This window comes from Drosophila elegans, unplaced genomic scaffold (genome assembly GCF_018152505.1).
Source record: "Drosophila elegans isolate 14027-0461.03 unplaced genomic scaffold, ASM1815250v1 contig_149, whole genome shotgun sequence".
NCBI classification, from domain to species: Eukaryota; Metazoa; Arthropoda; class Insecta; order Diptera; family Drosophilidae; genus Drosophila; species Drosophila elegans.
The window spans coordinates 17,165,438-17,190,951 of record NW_024545513.1 but is presented as its reverse complement, the minus strand read 5'-3'; the positions used below and the strand labels follow the sequence as shown (position 1 = coordinate 17,190,951).

At 38.8% G+C, this 25,514-nt stretch overlaps 3 protein-coding genes across 8 annotated transcripts in view; 1 reads left to right on the top strand and 2 right to left on the bottom strand.

Moving 5' to 3' along the window:
• The window catches only part of LOC108144112 (serine-rich adhesin for platelets), a 44,484-nt gene extending 23,686 nt beyond the window's left edge, over positions 1-20,798 (top strand). For 2 of the 5 annotated variants that reach the window (XM_017268758.2, XM_041710803.1), the window contains 10 exons: positions 9,488-10,276; positions 10,689-11,029; positions 11,137-11,211; positions 11,900-12,413; positions 12,500-12,599; positions 12,683-12,781; positions 13,668-14,036; positions 14,103-15,098; positions 15,790-16,762; positions 16,826-20,798. In XM_017268758.2, the coding sequence (XP_017124247.1) occupies positions 9,488-10,276; positions 10,689-11,029; positions 11,137-11,211; positions 11,900-12,413; positions 12,500-12,599; positions 12,683-12,781; positions 13,668-14,036; positions 14,103-15,098; positions 15,790-16,762; positions 16,826-18,501 (5,932 nt within the window). In that variant the 3' untranslated portion in view covers positions 18,502-20,798. Of the gene's footprint in view, positions 1-5,389; positions 5,443-9,487; positions 10,277-10,688; positions 11,030-11,136; positions 11,212-11,899; positions 12,414-12,499; positions 12,600-12,682; positions 12,782-13,667; positions 14,037-14,102; positions 15,099-15,789; positions 16,763-16,825 lie in introns of those variants that run through there. The other 3 variants (XM_017268772.2, XM_017268780.2, XM_017268764.2) reach the window with 3 other exon arrangements.
• On the bottom strand, positions 124-2,732 carry LOC108144160. Its single transcript, XM_017268811.2, has 3 exons — positions 858-2,732; positions 584-779; positions 124-337 (listed from the first exon to the last, which is right to left on the bottom strand). Exon 2 carries the CDS (start codon positions 765-767, stop codon positions 585-587), a length of 183 nt encoding a protein of 60 aa, XP_017124300.1. The 5' UTR covers positions 768-779; positions 858-2,732; the 3' UTR covers positions 124-337; position 584.
• A 5-nt stretch (positions 20,799-20,803) lies between the features above and the next one.
• LOC108144144 (glutathione S-transferase theta-1) lies at positions 20,804-24,605 on the bottom strand. Of its 2 annotated transcripts, none has more exons than XM_017268791.2 (4): positions 24,422-24,605; positions 22,705-22,851; positions 21,727-22,149; positions 20,804-21,045 (listed from the first exon to the last, which is right to left on the bottom strand). In XM_017268791.2, the coding sequence occupies exons 1-4, from the start codon at positions 24,510-24,512 to the stop codon at positions 20,900-20,902; spliced, it is 807 nt and encodes a 268-aa protein (XP_017124280.1). In that variant the 5' UTR covers positions 24,513-24,605; the 3' UTR covers positions 20,804-20,899. The 2 variants fall into 2 exon arrangements, with proteins under 2 accessions (XP_017124280.1, XP_017124286.1); XM_017268797.2 differs by lacking the exon at positions 24,422-24,605 and adding an exon at positions 22,990-23,090.
• Between the last annotated feature and the right edge of the window lie 909 nt (positions 24,606-25,514).

Here is a 25,514-nt window from a genome sequence, read left to right as displayed (position 1 = left end):
ACAAAAGATTTTCGGATTTTCGGATTTGGGGAGAATACAAAAAAAAAAAAAACAACAAAAAATAGCACACAATTTTACAACGTTTTGTGATCGCCAAACAAAATTGAGGGTCTTTTTCAATATTTTAATTTAATTTTCACTTTATTATAACATATTTGCCAACTCTTATCTTTTCAAATAACATATACAAAAATGATTCAATTTTGATCATTTGTGAAATCAAATTTAATTCAATGTCCGATTTGGAGAGTAAAGCAAATTCTTCCCAAAAAGTTGATTCCAGTGGTCTCTTTGGGAATTTATATTCATTATTTCTTGACTTGAAATTATTAATGTTCTGCAAATAAATATCTATTAGTTTTAACAAATATAGAAATATTTAAAAGTATTTTTATAATTGTAGCTGAAAATGAGCCCTTTTAAAATACTGAATTACTGGTTACTGGTTATAAATTTTGATAACAAATCCAAAATTAAAGAAAAACAAATTGTCGAATTTGTAATCTAATCGAGACCAAAACGAAAAACACTTCTGATACAATTTAGCAATCTGCTTTTATCATTAGACATTTAATTTACGCACATTACGCACAAATCCGGTTGGTGGGCATTACTTCGAAACCATTTAGGATCTTGGCCAGCGGTATGACCAAGGCGAAAAGTCCATAGCTTTTGATAAAGGTCCAACAGAAATGGTCGTTAAAAATGACCGTCCAGGAAGATCGCACCAAACGCCGCAGCTTAAGCGATATATTTGTCTTCACCATAGCGCCAGAAAACTGTCCATTGAATGAATTGTGGATTTAGAAATGAAATCTATAACGATAGTCTTTGGTGTTTGCCAAATAGAACAATACCTGATTATTTTGATTAACTGGAATGAAAACTGAACAGATTTTTTATCCTTGAACGTGTGCGCTCCAAAAAACCGAAACAATACTGCTTGTTTGTTTCGAGATGAGATCACAGAAAACACCAGGGCAACTAGGTTTGATTGAAATATTACTTTTGACTTAAACTTTCGGGTTGCTATTGCCTACAATTTATTATTTAATTTTGAAATCATTATCAACATTATTTTTTTTTAAAGAAAACATTTTGAGCAACATTGATGCGTTTTGCTCCACTGTTCGGTGGCGATCTGTTGTGATTTATGGTGGCAAAAGTTGAGAGGCGGTCAGTCTTCTCTCCTGTCTTTCATAGCATATATATATATATATATATATACATACATACATGTGTATGCATAATGCACATTATTTCACTTTCATTGCCAGCATAAAAATCAACGAAATAAATAAGTGAAAACCCAATATTCGAAATTGGAAACGAGAAAAACTGAAAGCTGTAAATAAAAAAAAAAAAAAACAAAAAAAGGCAACGATAAAAATTAAGCTGATGAACTAAATGACATTAACTAACTGCATAATGAACAACAACGGACAGCGAACAATGCGCATAATTAAAAGCAATTGTAAACGAACTCTGTGCAAAAGGTTTTTCCACCCCTCGAGCCAACATCCCTCTATATGTACGTTTTTTTTTCCCCCCTTTGGCATTTTCTTTCTGATCTCTGACATTAAGTGCAATTTTTAGGCTTGTTTTTATATTGTCTTTACTTTCTACTGAATAGCCATTCGGAATTATTTGTAGCAATTAAATTGCACATAAAATGCACAAAACTCAATAGAAAAGCCATGTAGATACTATATAAAATGAATTTTAATATAAATAACAATTCAATGTAATTCATGTAAACACAAATTTGTACTACCAATTATTTGGTATTATCTAATAGTTGTCAAACGCAGTTTCAATTGGATACCCTTTCTCAACGGCCATTAATTTATACGGGGGATATAGATGATGATGACCGAATGCCATCATCACCATCGCCATTTTCCCCCATCCTTTGATTCTATAAAATATAAAGACCAAAATCGGCAGACCAATATTGGTCGCCATTGTGGCTGCGTTGCGGCCTTTTCGGTGATTTCATCCTCATTTTCCCCTCGAAACCCACTCCCCACTCCGATTCTCCTTCATCATCTGGCGTTCTCATTTCGTGAATTCCTCATTTCAGTTCAGTTCAGTTCATTTCATTCATCGCTCGTCTCGCGCTTATATTTCCATGCATATTTGTCATTGTTTTGCGTCTGTCTGTTCTGAATGAAAATTATTTTCCATATATTTTCCGCTGTCTGTATGGAGATGTGCAAAAGTTATTTATTATTTTGACGTCAGCCAGGATATTACATATAGGAACGTTTCTTTTCTCCTATCCCCCGATTACAAAAGGTCACTCGGGATGAATGTAAAAGTTGTTATCAAGTGGTATGATTTTTTTTTCAAGTAAAATCTTTTTAAGGTGTAAGAGTTAAAACTCCACCAATAACACTTAGTTAATTGAATTTTAATATAACTACCAACTTACTATTTGTACCCCTCAAACTGTCAAATTGATATCTTTCCCCCATCGAGAAAATAAATATTCTTAAAGTGTATTGACAGGAAAAGTTAACACTTAACTAAAAACAATTAGTTTAATTGGATTTTGTGGAACTACAAAATTCAACAAACCATTTTGTTACCTCCATTAAACTCTCATATTATTATCTTTCTTTGTTTACAATTTCTCTCATTCTTCTTGGAAAGTTTGTCACGTCTTCAGTTGGCTGCATGTGCAATTTTTAAATTACGTGAGCCGGATTGGGCAAACTTTTGTGAACATCTAGAGAACTGTCAGTCAAAAAAAAAAAAAAAAAATACATACATGTCTATTGACCAACTGACAATTTTCCCCACACCCGAATCTCTTAATTGTGAGATAACTTCAGAAAAACGGACAGCTCCACGGGAGTGATTGATTATTGATTGCTTTCCATGTGAACGTTGTTTTTATTTATTTTACAATGGCACAATTTGTACCTCCGGGAAATTTCAATTAATTAAGGCTTTAAATTTTCAGATCAAGCCGTTTTCCGATTGTTAACCAATTTTGGGGTTTCTTTTGGTTTATTTTTTTTTTTATTACTTTTATGAAAGTTTAATGGCATTGATTCATTATAAACTTGATTTTGTTAGAGGTCGAACCTTGCTAAAACGTTATTAACGCATATATAGTATGTATGTATTTCTGCAATCAGGCGCATAAATTATTGAGAATTATTTTAATATTCCAAACGCAATATCGGACATTTTTCAACACCAGTCGCCAGTGGCATTGCGTATACGCAGCGTTGCTGCACATGAATATGAATAAATAAATCAATTTTTTTTATATAGCAACAAAAACCCATTGACTAATCGAGAGAAGAAAAAATAAAATGAGGGAAAAGCAGGCAACGCAGTAATGGAAAAAATAATAAATAAATAACCGCATAACCTTATGCACACAAACACCACAACACAGCGGGTGTAAATGGACACCTCGCAACAATAACAATAAATTTGTTGAACTGCAAAGGCGAATATTTGCTCCATTGTTAAATGATTACGATAAATTTAATTGAATTTTGTATGCCAGCCAGCCAAAGAATGGGGAGGAAATAATGCCTTCAATTCCCGCAGACATCAAGTCGTCGTCGTCTTGTCCCTTCCGTTTCATTCCATTCCTCGCCGTTGAAGCGAACGAGAGATTTATCTTTTCGAGATTGAGATGGAAATTGAGACGACTCAGATTGAGTTTGAGCTGATCTCGCGACTCGACGGGGGGCATTATGTAAATTATTGACTACTTCAGGCATTCCAAACATGCCACTAAAGTTGTATGCACTGAAGGAAAGAATATGGCCCCTATATAAAGGGCTTTTATACATATGCATTATCCTTTTGTTTGCATACGCATTTTCGCTTACTTGATTGATGGACTGATTGATGGCTGGCGAAAATATGTCATCGAAAATGCAAAACTCAATATTTGCTGCGTAGCATTGCGGGCACAGTGGATGGAATTTGTTTATTTCTTATAAATACAAGCCACTACCTTTCAACCGTTTAGTTTTAAAGCCATTTTTTGTTCTAAAAAAAAATAAAGAAAATCATTATTAAATGCTTAATTATTGCTTTAATTTTTTTAACATTTTTAAATTTCAATTTAATAGTCTGCTCTTCATTTTGCCCCACTGTGCTTTATACAAATTTAACTACTTTGCTTTGACAATTACGTATACGCCCTGCGGTTGGGTGTTATCCACCCCTCCGCCCACACTGTAAATAAATAAACAAGGCAAGGTTGGTCGTGGGGTGGGCTATATATATTTGGTCAGTCGGTGACTGATAGTGATATAGTGATTCCCACTCTGTTTCCCTTTTGCCCTCGAAGTCCCGTCCTGTGCAAACAGTGGGCTGCTCCCTTCGCCCACTGATAGCACCTCACTTCTTTTTGTATTTTTTATTGGTTTATCTATTTATTGGTTATAAAACACAGTGAGCACCCGCATTGAACTATTGGTATTGAGTATAGAGGTTCAACCCGGAAAATTACTTAAAACAGTAGGGCAATATGAGAGCCTGTTCTGGTTTTCAATTTTCAACATGTTACTCAAATTCTAATTTAATTCGATTCCTGTTTGTACAATTTTTTTTTTTCTTAATTTTTAAAATTTGTACTTTTGCTTTGGGCAAAGTACATTTAAACGGACCTTAATATTAACGTTAGTTCATTTAACGTTAGTTTATTAAGATATGGAAAAATAATGTTGTTTGTGATTTTACAACCCGAAGTTCTATTTTTAGAAAAATGAAATGAATGGATATCATATTTAAGGCTGTGGGGGTAGTCCACAATTGTTTTTTTTTCAATGACAAATACATCTGGGTAGGACTTGCAAAATTTGTGGAAAAATTCCAGTTCTTTTTGTGGGTGAACACTGTACTGAAATAATAACATAAAAAAGGGAATCATGTGAGGGGAGAGCATCGGTCGGTGGGTCGTTCGCCATTCGGTCGCTGCCCACTCAATGGGTCTCTTTCAATTGCTGAGCCTCTGCCGCTCTTTAATACGATTTCATACGTGCATACAAAGCCAATTTTTGCTGTGTTTTGTTGTGCCTTCTTTTTTTTTTATTTTTTTATTTTTTTTTTTATTTGTATTTGTATTTTCTTTTTTTTTTTATTTTAGTTAGTCGCATGGACTTTGCGTAGTACTTTAGTTTAGTTGACGATGGCGAACGGTTCGCGCAGATTTCCGATTTTGTGATACGCGGCAAAACGAAGTTTTTTTCTTGTAATTTTAATTTATTTATTAGAATATTTTTTAAGAGAATTTCATTGAGATCTCTTGTTGTTTTTTGTTTTGTGATGGATTTATTTTTGCCCTAACTGTCATACATACGCTGCCAGAAAAATGTATGCGCTACCATTGAATGGCGACAAAAAGCCGCCTATGCTTATACATATGAAAATGATACGGTTCGAGATCGATTCCAATAGTGAAAACAGGTTAATTTGCCATTTATCTACTATTAAATTGTGTCGTCTTGCCATCTTTATTTTTCGGTTTTGTCCCCCTAATTACTAAGTGTGAAATAAAAACCAAACAATTTGAGAACATAACAAGACACCACAAATTGCAGAGACCTTGTCCAAAAACAACAAAAAAATAGGACATTAGATCAAGAGTTCAAGTGTTTTCAATGAGGCGAAGATCAAAGCGATGAAAGCGACTCCCTCGCCAGAAACTATTAAAAACAAAGACCACAATGAACGTGACTTGTGTAAAGGTTTTGCCGGCGCCCTTGAAAAGGTTGCAATCAATGGGTTTCATCAGTTCAAAGTGGAAAACAAAAACCCAATCAACACAGAAAGAGAGTGTTTTTTTCTATCGAAGGCAGACAAAAATTAAAAAAGCCAGTCACTCTTGTACAATGAATATAAAAATCTATATTTGGGTATTCTTTGGAAGATACTATTTCTTTATTATTTATTAATTAAAATGATTTGTTTTTATATCTAAAAAAATCAACATTATTTTTGTTGAACTATTTTATTTAACAAAGGCTACTTTAAAAAGAAAACCTTTAAAATTAAACCCTGTAGCAAAATGTTATATTTTTAAAGGGAAAACTATTTTTTTTTTTTGAAAAAATAAGTAAAATTTTGCGAAAACACACTGGGAGAAAATAAAAATGCGTGAGTGGATGTGTTTTTTGCTAACAGGTTATCTCTCTTTCTCTCTCTCTCTCTCTCTCTTTCAAAATCTATCCCTTTCGCTCTTCGTCTGCTTTTGCTGCTTATCAAATGTGTCAACAATTTTTTATTTATGACTTGTTAATTGCAAAGAGTGGCAAGAGTTGGCAAAACGCAAATCAGACAACAAAAGTAATACAAAATAAGTCCCACAGTGCATGCAACGAGCAGACAATAAAAGCTCGAAATTCCGCATAGAGAAAGGGAGAGAGCCTGTAGATATGTACAAACATTTTTATATATATATCTCCTATAGATATGGCTAATTCGGTGGCCGCCTTTTATCGATATGCACCAACAATATGGGATTTACATATGGGGGTGACAAGGATTATTCGGGGACTTTCAAAGGGGGTGCAATGAATCAAATCGAATTGTGTCAAAGCTTTTCTGTATCATATACACATGCACCAAAAGAAATTTAAATTAGAACAATTTTATAAGAACATTTTTGCAATCATTTTTTTTTTGTTTTGATGTATTGGTTATTTATAAAAATATAAAATAAATGAAAAGTGAAGATGTTGCATCTGTTTTAATGTTTTGTATCAACTTCATTCGCTCAGTGTAGAACCCACATATCGAATATTGTATGTATGGAGGTTATGCATAGATAATAATGGCAGCGAATACGCGCTCGCACACCAATAATCACACATTCATTTGCTGGGGACACGCGCTCCTGATCCGAAGAATTTTTTTTTATTTTGCCATTGCTACCTGCTCTGCCGCTGCACAGTGGGTCAAAATCAAAAATTAAAAGGCAAATTCTTCGTTCTGAAAACATGTTTACAAGTGTATGTGCTTATAAACTTTTGTATTAATACAATTTCATATTAATTTTCATAAATATCAAAATACAGTTTCAGTTTAATGACTGTATTTTTAATAATATGCTTTAAAGTTATTTAACGTCATCCTATCCCTTATATTCTTTTGTATTAAAATTAAGATTAATCTTTGACTGACAATATACATTTTTTTTTATTTTATTTTGTTGATATAAATACATATATGCAAAATATTTTGAATTTTTTACTTTCTTAACTTGCCTGTACCACTGTACGCTGAAAGCTAGGCAATAGAAATATGGTGCAAATATGTGTGCGTTTCCTTTACTCTGCGACCTGTGAAATATGATCCAGGGATAAAAAAAAAAAAAAAAGGGCGGGACTGGGGGCCACACCTATTCATTACCTTTTGACCTTGACAGTCTGCCGGTGTTTTGTGCCTCGAGTGTGGGAAAGGCTTTTAAAAGCGAATTGAATTAACCATCCTGGCGCACACACTCACACTGCCGTTTACCATACTATTTTTAGCTTTGAACTTTCATTTGACAATCTCGGCACTTGGATGTGTATGTGTATGTGGATGTGGATGAAGATGCGGGGTCCAAGGTTCAAGGTCCAGGGTCCAGGGTCCAGGAAATGGAGGCATAGTTAAACTAATTTGTCGTTTCTAGTGGCATCGCAACAGAGGCTAAAACTCGATACGCAAATGTTCTTCCTTTGTGTGTGCGTGTGCCACATGGAACTTAATTATTCGAGCTTCTCTCTGCCACTTAAACTATGGCCCAAATCTAATTTGTTTTGTTTGTGTGTTGCCTACTGTCTGCTGCCTGTTGACATTTGCTTGTCTGTTGAGCGTCCACTGTAGTAGAGGATGTAAAGCACAGGCAGCGAAACAGAAAACTGTTTAAAAACCAGTCCACAATTTGACATTCTCACATATTACATAAGGCTTTTAGTGTCAATTAGGGATGTCAAAGGAAAATGCAGAAATTTTGACATTGCAAGTTCAAGTTCGTACCTAAATAATTTATAGAGTGCTTTCCGAATTGTTTATGTAATGTTATGTAATGGGAACTAATGTCCATTAAAAACAACCTATAATTACATTGCAATACATTCATTTAAAACTTAGATCTGCAACTTTTCAATGTGGTTGCACAAGTTGGAAAATTAAAAAACTTTTCTCTGCCGCGTGGTGTGTGAAAGGTTCCCCTTCACCGCCTTCTCTTACACAAATGGATATGTAAAACGCATTGTTTAGTTTCCGATTTTTCCCCCTTTAGTTAGTCTGTAAGTCATGGTTGGGTGATAATAAAACAGAGATTCATGTTTTTCACACAACAGTTTGCGTCAGTGACAGTTATAAATTGAAGTTGCTTTATTTTGAATAGATAAAAGTGTTGGCTTTAAAGTTTTTTTTTTTTGTAGAAATAAATATTTCTCATACAAAAAACCTTGTAAATTATTATTATTTTAAATTACACCCTTTTTACCTGTTGTGGTATTTTCTTTTTCTGATTTCCAAATACTTGTTATGAGCATTGCAATGAATCACGGACTTCTTTGTGTTGCTGTTTAAAATGCACAGGCATTTATTAGTTACACTTGAGATGTTCAAACGGAAGCAAAATTAAATTAATTCAATACAATTAAATTCAATTATTTCAAAGAAATAAGAATAGTGAGCTATAGATTTGTTTTCCGCAAAGTAGGGAATGGAATTTGGCTACGGGGAGTTCGTGATCGGCGTACTTGATAGCAAATATTGCGCATGCGCCGCGTGTGACGACAGCGAATGGGCACCAAACCACAAATTCATTGAGCGACTGACAAACTGACTGACAAATGGCACGTGCCATCAAAAAATGTACGGGGCTGACTTGGAGCGTACTGTTTTTGGGCGATTGCCAATTTGGAGCTACTGCGTCGACACCCATTCGCCTGCGTCTGATTCAATTGACAAATATTTTTGTTTTGCTAAAAAATTAACAGGCCACCAAAAAAAAATGTCTAGATCCGCCAACAGAAGCACTTTTGCGAGCACTTTTCATTGCTGCGAGGCAAATAGAAAGGCAGACTGTTGATTTTAGTGTTTAAATAGTTACAATTTCTTTATTTCTTTTGGTGTAATAACAAAAATATTGGAATTTTTATCTCAATTCTGTTTTCCTGGGTGGCCAGTGAATCAATAAATACTTAAGTAATCAGTTTTTTGATATTAGTTTTTGAATTTAAAAAATATAAATTTTGAGAGTAAAACATTTGTTTTTTTTAATTTATTTAAACTATCTTATATTGTTTGGGTCAAAACGGCAGCTATACAATGCCAGAACTAACATTGAGGTATTAAAAGCTTTAAATACCTAAGCGTTAATCTAAAAAATAAACACTATGAAACGATTTTAAATGTTTAGTAGTTTTAAGAGAAATTATTTGTTTGTTCCATTTTTGAAAATTTGTTTAACACATTTTAATGTTTTCCTATTGCTTTTACTATGTTTCTGCAGTGCCAATCAGCCGCCAAATTTAACAGTATTATCGGCCAGTTCGGCAACGACCACGCCCACACCCACGCCCACCGCCCGCCAGCCCAAATGCGCGACGACGGCCCTCAGTCAGGCGTTATATGCAGCCAGTGCGGGACCAAATTCAGCCACCGGTTCGGGATCGGGATCCGTATCCCTTTCGGGTGGCAGTGAGAACAGCGACCTGATGATCCGACTGCGCGAATCGATCAAGCAAAAGGAGGAGTTCCTCAAGTCGCCGGTGCCCGCATCCTTGTCCTCTGCCACCGCCTCCGCCTCCTCGACCAATGGCAATCAGCAGGCGCAATCCTCATCGCCGGCACAGCAGCAACATCTGCAGCAGCAGCATCAGCAGCAGCACTTCTTTCCCTCGCACACGCCGCCAGGTGGAGTCCAGGTGGTGGTCCCTCCGCCACGCAGTCGCCACCAAGTGCTCCTAAAACAGCAACAACAACAACATCAGCAACAGCAACAGCAGCAGCAGCAACAACAACAACTTCATCAACAGCAGCAACATCATGTCCTTGGCTTCGACATGTACTATTCCGGTGGTAAGCTGGTGCAGCGATCTTCCACGGCTCCCGGCAGTGTGAGCCACCATCACCAACTGCAACAGCAACAGCAACAGCAGCAACTTCATCACCAACAGCAACATCAGCACATGCAGCAGCAGCAGCAACATCGCCAGGTGATGATCAACAACAATGCCAAGTATGCCAAGGATCTCGATTATTTCGAGACATTGCAGGAAACAGGAGTCACCAATAAGGTGTAAGTATACGAAAGTTATGGTGGCTGTAAACGGTGAAGCAGCAGATAATTAAATAGCTGCTTCACCTTTAAAATATAAAATATAAAATAAATAAAATAAAATAAAATAAAATAAAAAATAAATGTGCTATCTAAAGCTACCCTTAAGATGGTTGTATACGGTGAAGCGGCAAAGTATTTAGTAGCCGTTGCATCGTTTATAACCAATTTAGCGCAACTACATAATATAAATTAAATAAATCTGCTACAATCCACTACCCTAAAAGGTGGTAAAGATCATGTTACCCTTAAGGTGGTTGTAAATGGTAAAGTGAGAGAGAATTAAGAAGCCGCTGCACCGTATACAACCAACTTTATGCAACCACATAATATGTATATATTACTTTAATTCGCTTTCCCCGCAAATCCACAGTTTCGAGCGCAAATTGGTGTCGCACATGTCCAAGGGTTTCGATCCCTTCAAGCCGCTGTCGATCAACACCAGTGCCCTGGAGTCATCCGCCAGCACGTCGAGCACTGCGGCCACGTCGACGGTGAAGAAGCAAAGCGTGCTCTACGAGTCCCTGCAGCAGCATCCGCTGGCCAAATACCATCAGACACAGCATCAAACGTCGTCGACGATGACGACGATGACGATGTCGACGACGACGACAACGTCGACGGTGGACGGACAGGCGAGCAGCCGCATGGAGCTGCACAAGGCGACGCTGGCGAATGCCACCATCGATCCGGTGCCAGTGGCAACCAGCAGCAGTGAGTCCAGCTTAGCTAAATTCCCTTCCATTTACCCTACCTCCCACTACCTATTTAGTTCTATACACTAAACAACAATCGTATTTTTGTATTTGTATTTGGTGCAGAGTTTGTGGCGATGTCGGATAAGCCGCCCGCGGGTTCCTCCGTTGCCACCTTGGCGGACATTGCCGAGAGCAGTGGTAGGTTCTTGGTTGCCCCATCTGTCTGTCTTTCTGTCTATCTGGTTCCTTGATTTTTTTCGATTAACTATGTTTTCCTTGCTTTTAACGAACCTTTTTGCAATTTCTTTATTTCAATAATCGGTAGTCCTTTTCTGAGATCATAACTCTTTAAATATGTCCTTAACTTAATGTATCTACATAAAAGATTGTAATAATGATTTATATTTATTTAAAATAGTTTAAAAATCCTATTTTAATCTATATCTGTTGTGATATGACATGATATTTTAAATAGTTTAACGCTTAACACCAAACATTTAATATTAATAAGCTAAAATGCTAACATCTCTATTTATATTTGTATTATTCTTTCCTAACATTTTCATAGGGCTTTAAAAACATATACAAATTTAATGTCACTTTTTGTAATGGCTTTTAAAGAAATGATAGATTTAATTTATTTTATAGATTCTCTAATTGCCTGCCTAAAATGCTATAAATAATAAAACTAATTTTAATTTAGAGCGTAATAAGTAATTGTTTTATCAAGGTTTCTGCTAAAAGTAGAAGCTTAAATTGTAAATATTTTTCACACATACAATACATATAGTCGGGCGTTTAACGCACTTGGAGAGTTCTAAATATTAAATTAAGTCTGTTGATGATATAAGCCGATAATCCATTTATTTTTTCGCCACATTTACAGCTGCAGCCATTGTGGACTGTGCTGTGGGCAGCGGCAACGTTGTGCGACGCTACAAACCATTATCCTCCAGCTCCTTTGACGAGGGCAAACCGATGCGCAGGATCTCCTATCTTCGCGCCACCAACAATGAGGCCGATTTCAATGCGGACGCAGCAGCTGGCGGAGATGCTGCTGCAGCAGGATCGGGATCGGGATCAGCAGGAGTAGCATCCGTTGCATCAGGAGTGACTTCAGCTGCATCTGCTTCTTCAGTCGCTCCTACACCTGCATCCGCACCCGCAACCGCACCGCTGCCCATTTCGATACCCATTCCCATTCCCAATCCGGTGGCTGCCGTCGTGGAGCCGCAGAAGACGAAATCCCTGGTGGAGGAGCATCCGGATCCCACCTACGATGTGATCGGAGGCACTGGCGGCGGTCACGAGTTCATCGAGACGCCCAACGGCCTGGAGGATGTGCGTCTGTCGGCCCACGGAAGTCGCAGGGCCTCCATGAGCAGCGACATGCGTAGCAGGTTCGTTGGTTTCCCTTCCTAGTTTTTCCCTTCCTTGTTTATCCCCATTACTTAAGTGTGTAACTAATGTTTTGTGCCTTGGATAGCATACACATCGATGCCGAGCTGAATGGCAAATATGTGCCCAACGAACTGGAGGCCTTCGAAACGGAGATTGAGATCAAGTCCTCTTGCATCAACGGAAAGGTGCGTGCTCATACTGCGATACTTTAGCCATAGCCATAGCAATAGTGTATAATTATATTTAATTATATTTATTGCCTCTGCAGCGCATGTCCGAGTACCGATCGTGGCGTCAGGTGAAGCTGGAGATCAAGGGCGATCTGCTGCGCATCTACTCAGGCCGTCATGCCAAATCGGAGCACAATGTAAGTGCACTTTAAGTGGCTATTTATTTATTTATCTTTCACTTCTTATTCAATCCTAATCGATCCGAAAAAAAACGACAATGATATGAGCATTGAAAGAAAGGAATTTATTAAAGTTGTTGCTACAGTTGCTGCCTCGGTGACTAAAATAATTTAAAAAATAATAATGAAATTTGTCAGGCTCATTAAATACATCAATATGAAGCCTTTTATAAGTACGATTTTATTTTCGATAAAAAAATCGATGCCTTATAATCCCAAAATGTTGATTGATTTCCTTAGCAGATTTTTTTCCATATTTTCTAAAACAAAAATTACCAAGATATGTTTATTTAATATATACAGCTGGAAATAACAACAAAAACTAGTTCTGAAGCAATTTTTTAAAATGTATTTAAATTTTCATAGAGTTAGGTATATTATACCTAATACATTTAAATATTAAAAAAAAAAAACACTGAAAAGAGAGAATTTTTTTTTTAAATTTTATATTCAAAAAACAGATTAGATATGAAAACATTGTTATTCCAATAACAAATACAGATAAGCGAGGGTTTATTGTTATATTCTTAAATTTGTTTAAAAGAAAATTATTTTATTTACAGTTTTAATTTTGAAATCTTGAAGAACTAAAACAATATCAAAAGTTAATTAAACCTAATGTTGTTCATTGATAATTAAACATTAAGATAAATGAAAACAAAAGTTGTTCTACGCCTGAAAGCTATGATTTTAAGCACCTAATACTACAATACTATTATAATGACCTCAGCTGTATTTATCGTTAAAATCAGTTTAGTATGCCAGAAAATATCATATTTTTTTATGAGCTACCCCTAACCAATTTGAACTCTGATTAACTAATGGGTATTTGTTTCGTCGCCAGGTGATAGAACTCGATATTAGAAACTTTAAGTTCTTCGACGAGTCGCTGGACAAGAAGAAGTACTTGATCCGCATGCAGTCGAAGCCATCGCCCAGTGGCGCCCACTTGGCCTCGCTGGGCAACGAGTTGAACCTGGAGGAGGGTCAGGGTGACAAGCTGTTGACCTCCTCGGGCAGCAGCAATGCCAACGAGCCCGCTCAGCCGAACTCAGCTTCGACTACAGCATCGGCCCTGACCACATCCACCTCCTCGTCCAGCTGCAGCAGCGGTCCCTACACGGAGATCCTCTTCAAGACCAAGAGCAGCAACGAGATGAAGCGTCTGTTCGGTCTGCTCCAGTGGAAGGACAGCCTCAACTACGACGACAATGTCAGTGTGGACAAAACATTATCATTCTACAAGTATTAATATGTTTACTCCCAAAAAAAAAAACAGGAGCACCATCAGCATCAGCAGGGCAGGCAATTGGCGGAACCGCAGAAGACAGTGGCCAGTGCCAGCTATTTGGATGATGCACAGGCTGGAGGAGCAGCTGCTGCCGCGGACAGTTCGCCCCTCAGTTCGCATTCGGGTGGCATTGCCGAGGCCAGCGGTGGCCATCATCATGTGTCGGCTCTGCCAGCGGCGGCGGCCATTGTGGCGGCCACCAGCGACTCCATATCGCCGGTGATGAAGGCGAGGAAATCGTCATCGCACAAACACATACCCGACAAGGATTTGGGTTCGCCAAAATCAAAGAACTGGAAAGATTTGCTCTTTCGTCGCGGTGGTAGTGGTGGCAGTGGCAGTGGCAGTGGTGGCGTCTCCCATCATGACTTGGCCTCGCCATCCGGTTGTGGGGCGAAGCAGATCGGTTCCATTGGCGTTCCGCTGCGCAGCTGTCCGATGTCAAAGGTGAATGCGTATGTGCCGCACCTGGTGGAGGTGTGCACGAACATTGTGGAGACCAAAGGCCTGGGCGTGGTGGGCATCTATCGCATACCGGGCAACAAGGCGGCCATCTCGGAGCTGTCCGAGCTGGTCAACAACAAGGACTTCCAGTTCGAGAGCTGTGCCAGCGACGACCGCTGGGAGGATGTGAACGTGGTGAGCAGTCTGCTCAAGCTCTTCATCCGCAGCCTGCCGGATGCCCTCATGCCGGCCAGCTACTACATCAATTTCATCGAGGCGGACAAGAAGTTCGGCCTGGAGCGTATCGTCCTGCTGCGTGAGATTGTCGAGTCGCTGCCCCGCCATCCGTACGAGACAATGAAGCACTTGATCCGGCACTTGTGCCGGGTGAGCGGCAATTGTGAGGTCAATCGCATGGAGCCCAAGAATTTGGCCATCATCTTCGGACCCTCGATTATCCGCACGCCGAACGACACGCTGGAAACGGCGGTCAAGGACATGAAGCATCAGTGCCGCATCGTCGAACTGCTGGTCACTCAGGTGGGTCATCACGAAATTAAACGATTTTTGTATGCTTGAACTTGGAGTCAAAATTGTATATTTCTCTGTTTTTCAATCTATTGCTCAACTCATAGCTATGAATCATAGCGCCCATAACATGAACTATATAATCTACTTGAATTATTTGAAATGGGATTAGCTCATGTAGCTCATGAACTGAAGTAGTGTTCATTGTGATACGACTTTCTATTCTTGAAACTTTGTTTTGAAAAAAAAAACGCTGTGAACTGAAGAGTTTTTTGGGCAAGGATATTTATTCCTTTTTTTTTTAATAAGATTCCGTTAAGTCGAAGCACAAACCGCGAATTCTTTAGAATTACACTGTTTTTTTTTGTAATTCGCACGCGAGTTCTTTAGAATTACACTTTTTTTTGTGTAATTCCTGTTTAATACCCCAAAAAAGTATAATTCTAAAGAATTCACGGTTTGTGCTTCAACTTAACGGAAAAGAAATAAATCCCAACAAAATATTTTGGGTATTTTTTGTAATGCTGATGTGATCGATGAGCTGTGGGCTTTTCCTATATTCTAAGCCATTCAAGTAAAACATTTAAATTGTCAGTCAAATGGTCCAAATTTCTCCAATCATTCAGGGCTCTATTGTTTGTTATAAAACTAATCGGTGTTCTTTTCTGTTTTGTTTCTTTGATTGTTTGTGTTCTGATGACAGTATGAGTACTTCTTTGAGGGCGGCAGTCTGCCGGATTTGGCGGAGGTGAGCGGTGGCTCGGCCGCCGTGAGTGCCGCCCAGCCGCAGCAGCAGACGCAGGAGGATCAGACGAGCATGCTGCTGCACAACCTGTCCAAAATCGAGCGGATCACGGAGCGGGAGACGACGCGCACATCGCGTTTCATGCCCCAATTGAGGCGGAAGACGCATGGCAAGCGGAGCGCCGTCAGCTCGGACACGTATTCCGGCGAGAGTGTTCTGGTAAGCGGGTGCTCCTCCACCAACAACACCACCACCACCACAACCACCACCACCCACACCACAAGTAGTAGCACAAGTAGTAGCAATACAATCACCACAACCATCAGCACCACCACCATACAGCAGCGACGGGCGCAGCGCAAGGCTGTGCAGAGCATTTGCGATCAGGCTCTAATCCTGCTCCTGCCCACACCCGTTTCCTCCGTCTCTCTTCCCTTTCAGTCGCTGGACTACGCCAAGGTGTCCGCCTCGGCCTCCGCCTCTGCCAGCAGTACGGCCAGCACTTCGAGCAGCTCAACGCTTCACAGCGGTGGCGGTGGTGGCGGTGGTGCAGGCAAAGCATCCGCCGCATCCTCATCATCGAGTTCCACCACCAAGTTCAGCTCATCGTCGTCGTCGTCGTCGTCGGCCACCACCAGCACGGCAGTGGCCGTATCGTCATCCATTTCGGCCACATCCTCCAAGCTGCTGAGTGCCAATTTCAAGAAGCGCAGCACTGGCGGATTCCTCAGCTCGAGCCGATCCTCGCACCAGGCGCACCAGACGACGCGCAAGGCCAGTCTGGATGAGAAGGACTCGGGTCAGTCGTCGGGCAGTCTGGGTCACGGCCTGGGCGTGGCCCTCAATTTGGCCAAGGAGCAGCAACGCAGCAGCGTCGACATCTCGATACTGCTGACGGACGACGATTCGAGCAGCAGGCTCAGTGATACGGGTAAGGAATTGCTATATATTGCTGGATTTGCTTAGGACATAACTAAATTAACTGAATGATTAGGTTCCATGTCGCTGACAACCATCACGGACACGCTGGACAGCAAGTTGCGCAACCTGCGCAGCGGATCCGAGTCGAACGATGAGAACGGTTCACCCGACTTCCCCAAGAATCGGCGGCACACGCTCGGCCAGCCGTTGCATCTGCACTCCGAGAACATTCCGTATGCGGACGAGTCGCCGGAGCGGTTGTTCCATCAGTTCTGCAATCCTCTGGACGCGGCACCGCTCTCCCTGCACCTCAGTCGCTCCTGCACGGCCACCAATACGATTGGCGCTGGCGATGAGAAGTCCTCAGCAAAGCATGCAGCGGTGGGCGTGGCACCGCTGCCACAGAGCCTGCTCAAGGCGGCCCATAAGTTGCAGCACTCGGCCACGGTGCCCATACATCAGGGCAGTTCGACGGCGCCCACCAGCGGTTCAGTTACGCCCGTTGGCACGCCCACTGGCAGTAGTGGCGGCGGTGGATCAGGGGCTGGGGCCGGGGCAGGTGCCATTCCAGGTGCGCGCAGCTCGTCGAGCAGTGTGACAACGCTGACCAAGAGCATACATCCCAGGTTCAGTAACTATCTGAGTTACGAGAGGAGCAATGCGGTCACCGCTGCTGCTGCTGCTGCTGGTGGTGCTGCTGCTGGTGGTGGTGGTGGTGGAGCAGAAAGGGCAGTGGGAACCGGCGGAGGAGGAGCTGCCTCCGAGGATGATTCCGAGGGCTCGACCACCAGTGATCCCAAGGAGAAGCTGCTGCTCGGCGAACGACCATCGCCATCGTTTTTTCTCGAGCGCTACAACAAGAAGAGACGCGATCATCGCTTATTTCGGAGTGCCAGTTTCAATTGCCGGAACTACTCCACCAGGCACATGACCGCAGGAGCGGGATCAGCGGGAGCGGGAGCGGGTGCAGCAGGATCAGGAGCAGCAGGATCGGGATTATCAAGCGGAGTAACTGGAGCGGCAGTGGCAGTGGGCGTGGCCTGCTGCCAGGCATTGAGCGCCACCGGTTTGACCAAGGACGAGAAGACTGACATGAATCTGACCAAGAAGCGCCAGATCCAGAACAAGCAGAATCGTTCGATCAAGCGACGGCACACGGTGGGCGGACCACACGATTATTCCGCCAGTAATGGCGTCAGCTGCTCGAATCATGGCCACAGCCACAGCCACAGCCATGGTCACGGTCACGATCTGGCGGCCATAAACTACAATCACCACAATCGCCATCATCAGCAGCAGCTGCTGAAGCTGGGCAGCGCCACGTCCGGCGCCGGAGGCAGTGGAGCGGCGGCGGCCGAGACGACAACCACCACAACGACCACGACCACGGTGTTGCGACGCCTGGGAGCAACCGGTCCGTCGGTGGGAGCCGAATCGAGTGTCGCATTGCCCGGTTCCAGTTCGGGATCGAGTAGCAATAACAACAACAATAACTCACCGCAAAGCGATGGCAGCAATGGCAACGGCGGCGGTGCTGCAGCACCAGGAGTGCCATCCAGTGCACCACCATCAGCTGGAGGAGGAGGAGGAGGAGGAGGCGGAGGAGGATTAGTGGGTGGTGGCAGCAATAGCAACAGTAGCAGTAATAGCAGCAACAGCAGCAGCACCACTACCACACCCGCTGGCAACGGAGAACAGGTCCTGGAAGTGGGCATACGCATCAAGAGCATCAATCGAGGTCGCTTCTAAACGAAAGCATGGATCTCCACAACCAAGAAAAGAACCAATTTGACCTGGTTCAAGCGTAGTCTGCTAAAGAAATCATTTCAAATGTTTACAACAATGACATTTAAAAAAGAAAACCTGATTTATATATATCATAATGCAATGAAACCACCCCAAAATGGCAGTTGCTTAAGCATTGTTAGCTAAGCACACACTATAAAAAACCATAGATTACATGAGTACCAACAGGGTTTCATATGGAAACAGAAGCATAAAATGGAGACATTTAACAACAGCAGCAGTCTGTTAAACACACAAATGATAAATGATAAACACACACACACACACATTTTTAGAGACAAATGTTGAAATAAATGTTAAACCTGAGTAAAGTTGCTAAACAAGAAATCAAATCGAAGCCGGAAAAAGTAATTTTGTAAAGTTTTATGTGGCTTTATGCTTTACAAGCGAATGTCTTTAAACGAAAGTTTAAAGTGTGTATGGCTAAGCTACTTAAAATGAATCAAAAATTACTTTTTGCAGCCAAGATTCAGTGAGAAATAGTCAGCATAATCTCTATTACTATATCTATATCAATGTGCAGTTGCAATGTTGTGTCCGAATCGGGTCTTAAAACTTAACCAAAAGGATGTGGGAAAAGATTTGATCAGAAAAACGAATCAGCAGAACAGTTAAAATACGTATTATCACATATTCTATCACAATATATTATATATTCATATGCAGAGTCCCAAAAGTTGTGTCGGCAATATATAAAAAAACTGACAGTCGACATAAATGTTACACTAAAAACATTAAAAAAAAAACTAACCGGATAGTACGGTGCGTTTATGGAAAACTGATAACTGATGACAATTGGTTGGCAAAGATCCTAGATCGAATTGCATGATGCACTGTACAAAAAAAAAGGGTCACAACTCCCAGGGCTAAACAAATCTTAACAACGCAACGCAGAAAAAACAATCTTAGATGAAAACTATACGAGGGCAGGAAATAATTTATTCGCACACACAAAACACACAAATTAAATGGGAATCAAGTAAAGATCTGAATTCAGACAGATGGAGAGAGAGATATATAGCGAGAAACAGAGAAAGAGATATATAAAAGAACGAGACAGAAAACGGAAGATAGAGAGAGAGAGAGAGAGAAAACTATTTTGTAAAACGTATACAACAAACACTACAGAAAAATCGCATAAATATAACCACCTATGTATAGGAACAATCGAAAGCGTCGCCTGTCCGGAAATTCAGAAGAGTCCCTCTGCCAACTAAGTTGTGCTAGGTCCTCGATAAGGATCACTTTGCTGATAAGTTTAAATGTGTGTGTTTGTTGGTTTTTTTTTTTTCTGTGTACCTATGTACCTGCTGTAAAAAAAAAAAGGAAAAGTGAAGGAAAAAAGGAGAACCCATTTTTGGTGCCTTAAATTGTTTGTTTCAAATTTTAGAAACCTTTTTTTTTACCCATACATTATTTTTGTTGTATTTTTCGATACCCAGAGTTTTTTTTTTATTTAATTGGCGGTGCTTTAGGATATGCATGACATTGGTGCAGCTATAAAGCTATATAATAGAGAGATATATATTCCGCACACAAGCTGATGTCTAGACAGGCGACATCGGAAGAAGGATAGCATGATCGAAATGATGTTTGGATATATGTTTACCATATAACGCATAAGAAACGGCATAAATTTACATTTACATATATGATATAATATAATATATTTTTGTGTAGTTTGTATATGATTTTATATGATTTAAGTTTGGCAAAAACAAGAACGCGAACGCATAAAAAATACATGCAAATATATATATGAATAAGCAATTAGATTGTAGTTGTATAGTATTCCTCCCATTTTTTTTGCTGTATATACGATTTAATTTTTTTGATTTCATTCACAATTATGATTTACACCATCCCCAAACCTTCCCAAAAAAAAAGAGTATATAAAAAATTATATATATTTTGTACGCATTTTGTTTTGTTACCCGAAGGTAGAAAGAAACGAGAAGGCAGGAAAAAAAAGTATATAGAAAGAACCCCAAGCGCGTAACGTTGCTATATAAATATTATGCTTAACTAAAAACAATTTTTTGTTAGACTTTAGGTAGTTATTTTTTAAAAATTGTATTTTCTATTATACATGTATACATCTATATATATTTTTTATTTGTATTATGATTTTTTTTTTTCAAACAAAAATAAATGTGGATTTTCTATAATACTATAAACGACGACACAATAAAAAAGAAACAACAAATATTAAGAATAAATTGTACAAGTATAAACCAGAAGCAAGTTCTTTGTGTATTTCGTGTTTATTTAACTTATCTACTTGTATATCCCCAAAAATGATAATGATCTATGTACAAAATGGCCCCATGAATAATGGACTTTAGAGCTTGGCCTGTGGACCCGTTCCCGAGATCTTGTAGACGAACTCGTGGGCCACATCGTAGTACGGATTGCAACTTTGGCGCACTCTCTTCAGCCAGGCTCGAATCTTGGGGTACTTGATCCTCACATCGTAGTCGGCCATGCCTGAAATCGAAATAACAACACAAAAAGGAGTGTAAATAAAGGTATATTTTTTTAGAAAAATTAATTAATGATAATATAAAAACTATTTGTTATAGGACATTTTCACTTAACTTTCTTACATATTAGGGTTTATTCGAAAGAAAAACCGTATAAAATTAGACCATTAGTAAGTGGACTTTATTTACAGACTCTTTTAGGGTTCATCCGGCTGAACTTTCACATATATTTAAGGTTTATTCGAAATAAATGTCAAAAAACAGACTATTTTTTACAGCTATTTTTCATATATTCCAGACTTTCGAAATAATAAAATTAAACTTCACCATTTTTTATATGAAAGTTTTATAAATGCCAAAATGGTGGAATTTTAGTTATAAATCATCATAATAATTAAGTTTATTATTTAATTTAGGTTATTAAAAGTTTAAAACTAAACCATTAGACAGTGGATTTATTTGTATGAATATTTCATATAAAATATCATTCTAAACGACTTACTTTCTTCTTTATTTAAGGTTTATTAGAATTTGAAGTCTAAAGTTAAATAGATTTAGATAGATAGGTTTGTTATAAAGAAATTAAAAAAAAAACTGTATAGATAAAGCCAGATTTTTATTTAAAAATGTGCCTGTTAAATATATAACCTACTAAAATATTTATCAAAGAGAATTCTGTACTCACGAGTCTGTTCAATTTCGCAGGCTGCAAAGATGTCCGCCACGGTGAGAGTTGGTCCGGTGAGGAATTCCTTGCCCTCCAGCCAGACCTCCTCGACCACGTCGAGATTGCGCTCCATGTGCATGCGGAACGACTCGATCTTGGCCTCCGATGGAGTGCGTCCGGTCAGGAGCGGCTCCAGCCACACGGTGCGGAAGTACATGGCGCAGGTGAGGCGCAGGGTCATGTGCTGCCACTCGAGGAACTCGTCCACGCGACTCTGGTCCACAAAGTACTTGGGATACAGTTGCTCGGGGATCTTGCCCTTGGCGCTCAAATAGCGCAGGATGGCTACACTCTCGGCCAGCTTGTACCCATTGTCGTGGATGCAGGGCACGCGCTGGAAGCGGTTTATCTGCTGCTTGAAGTCTTCGGTCAAGTGATCGCCTTTGGGTGCAAAGACCGTGATTAAGATAAGATTGTAACGTTTATAGCATGCCTGGGTGCCTCCATATTTTTCGACAAACACCAAAGGTTTTCAAAACTATGACGACTTTTTAACTTTGTTTTTAATCATAAAATAATAATCTCTGTTGTTTTCCAGCTACTCTTAAAAATATTAGCAATCATTTCGGGTATTTGTAGTAAGATTTAAGATATTTATTTTCAATAAAATAATGAATTATGTAAATTATGTGTATAAATTGGATAAACGATTGAAATGATGATTTAATTATTTTAATAGTATACGTTTTTTACTAATATTTTTTTAAAATGTCCTATTATAATTGTCTATGTATATTTAATCTTTCTAATAAGGTAAATTTAATGTTTTTAATTTTTAAATTATCATACTAGTGCCTATACATTTTGGTATGAAAAATTATGAAAAACTTGATATTAAAATATAAAACGAAGATAAAAAAATTTAAACATAAAAGTCACACTTTTTCGGGTGTGACCCATAGATGGAGCCACCCTGACCCACGGGAATACCCTTACCATTTCGCAGAGCCACCACGCAGTCTTCGAAGGGCATGTTACTCAGCCGGAAGATAATGAACAATGCCCTCGAGGGCTGTGACATCAGGTCATAGTAGTAGCGAATGGGAGACGACATCCTCAGGTTTGTTGTTTGTCTAAGGGGAACTGCAATTGAGAAATATCATACAATTGCATTAATAAACAAACAGGTAGGCACAGGTCCAAAGATCATCATCGACCCTCAACCCAAGAACGCGTACAGCCACTACTGTGAATCAAATGTTCAATGCCCAAAGAACTCACCAAAAACACAGTCAGTGGGCGACTGAGGCTAAACCACAACCATAACCATTGAGCTCCGACTCAGATCGGAATCGAAATCAAAATCAGCTGGCTGAGCAAGAAATATATATATATATATATATAACACAGAGAAATACGGCGAGAGCGAGCTTTACGTTGCGTATTTTATCAACAAAAAGCTTTTAGTTCAGTAGTGATGGGTATTTTAGTACTAAAATCACGCATACGAAAGCTTAAAACATTTTGATCTTGTTTTTAAATTTTCGGTATTATTTAAAAAGTATTATTTTAGTAATTACCAAAAGCCAGTGTTCTAAGTTAAAATTTTTTTCACATATTATTTTATTTAATTTATATTTATTTAATATGCATCTGTGCTTTATTTGCCTTTATGTCACTTTGTTTTTGGTGACTTTTCTGCAAAGCAATTTTCGGAATTTTTACACTATACAAACAAGAACAAATCAACTCTAAATAACCAAAATTTCAATGCTTAATTTTCGAAACTCAGCAAACTGTTAGCAAAGTTATCGACTTGAAACTGCAGGTTTGTGGTTACTTTACCGCAAAGTCATTTTTCGGAAATTTAAAAAAAAAAATTATGGTATAACCTCACCATAAAAATGACCAAAATTTAAAACGAAACTAAAAACCAAGATTTAAATGCAGATTTTTAGATACTTTAGCCACAAGACTTTAAAGATATACCACATCCAAATCGAATGTCTGAAAGAAAAGTTATGGAATTAAAACTGGAGGTGTTTAGTCAGATTTCTGCAAAGCCATTTTTTTGAAAATTTAGAAAGGGGTTACATAAAAAAAGTGACCAAAATTTAAAACGAAACTACAAACCAAGATTTAAATGCAGATTTTTAGATACTTTAGCCACAAGACTTTAAAGATATACCACTTCGAAATCGGGTGTTTGTAAGAAAAGTTATGGAATTAAAACTGGAGGTGTTTAGTCAGTTTTCTGCAAAGCCATTTTTTTGAAAATTTAGAAAGGGGTTACATCATAAAAATGAACAAAATTTAAAACAAAACTACAAACCATGATTTAAATGCCGATTTTAAGATACTTTAGCCACAAGAATTTAAATTTTTTCTAAAAAATCAAGCATTAGTCAAATTTATATATTATATATATTTTTTTAATTTTCACAGTAATGTTGATCAAAGTAAGAAAATATTTTTGTAATTATCATTGGAAATTTTATCATTTAAATATTAATTGGGTTGTTTCCATTTAAATTTATTTTATATGGATCTGCTCCTTAATATTAATTAATTAATATTATATTAATCCTTTTTTATAAGATAATTTTCGAACTTTTTCTACTATGGACTGATGCTGACGTTAATTTAAGTAAAAATCTGAACTATTCACTTTCTGAAAATATCACCAAAATGGTTTTTGAACTATTCCACCAACCTCTGGAACTTTGGACCTCCTCGAAGGCTAACTGCAGCTGATCCTCGTCATTGCTGAGACCCAGCAAACTTGCCAAAAACGACACTGACATGGCGAGATCGTAACTCCTCCGAATCAAGTCAGCGAATGAGTTTAATGCAGCTGCTTTGACTTAGGTATATAGCCTCAATTTTTGGATGCTCTCCGATCTGGCAGAAAATTCGAATGCGACTACGAGTCAAGCGACAAGAAAAAATATGAAAGGAAATAAGCGCAAGGCAAATTGGCTCTCGAGATAAGGCGGAATTCCCTCTTCAAACCGGCTACACTTGGCAAAATTTTAAATCACCATCATTAACGGTAACTATGAAAATTTTTTTAGTGGAATAAAATTAATAATTTTTAAGTATTTCCAAGTTTTGATTGACTTTAAGAACGGTTACTTACAACCGGAATTAGATTAATTCAATTAACTCAATTGGTTTATGATTTCAAAGTGACATACATCTATATTTTTTAAGACCTATTTTTATGTAATTCCCAAGTTTTCGATCTTAAGTTCCCAATAATCTGTAATACAATATGTTATTAAATTATGTTATGTTATTCTTAAACCCATTTTTATGTCAGCTGGTTCGAAATTTGCGATGTTTTGAGCCCATAACTTGGCCATTTGGATTTCGATTTTCGAGATACATACCTATTAAAAATGTTGCATTATTATTATTTTTTTCGCTCAGTGTAACTACGTTTCATTCATCCCCTTGCCAATCTGCCAAATAATCAATCCAGTTGTGGGCCATTGGCAACATCGAGTGGCCAGGAATAGAAACTTAGAATAAGGTCCGTCTTATCGCCAGATAAGAAAATATTGTTTACCTCAAATTCAATGGCAACTGGTTTTGCGTAGCGATCAGCTGATGGATCGGGATTTATCGTACTTTCGATGATATCTTTACCCATCCGCCAAAAAAACTTTAGTTTTGATTAGGTATATATCGTATATGTGTTATTTATTGATTCCATTTCGAATATACCGACATCATTTGCTTTGTACTTGTATACATTTATACTATATATATATATATATATATATATATATATATATATATTC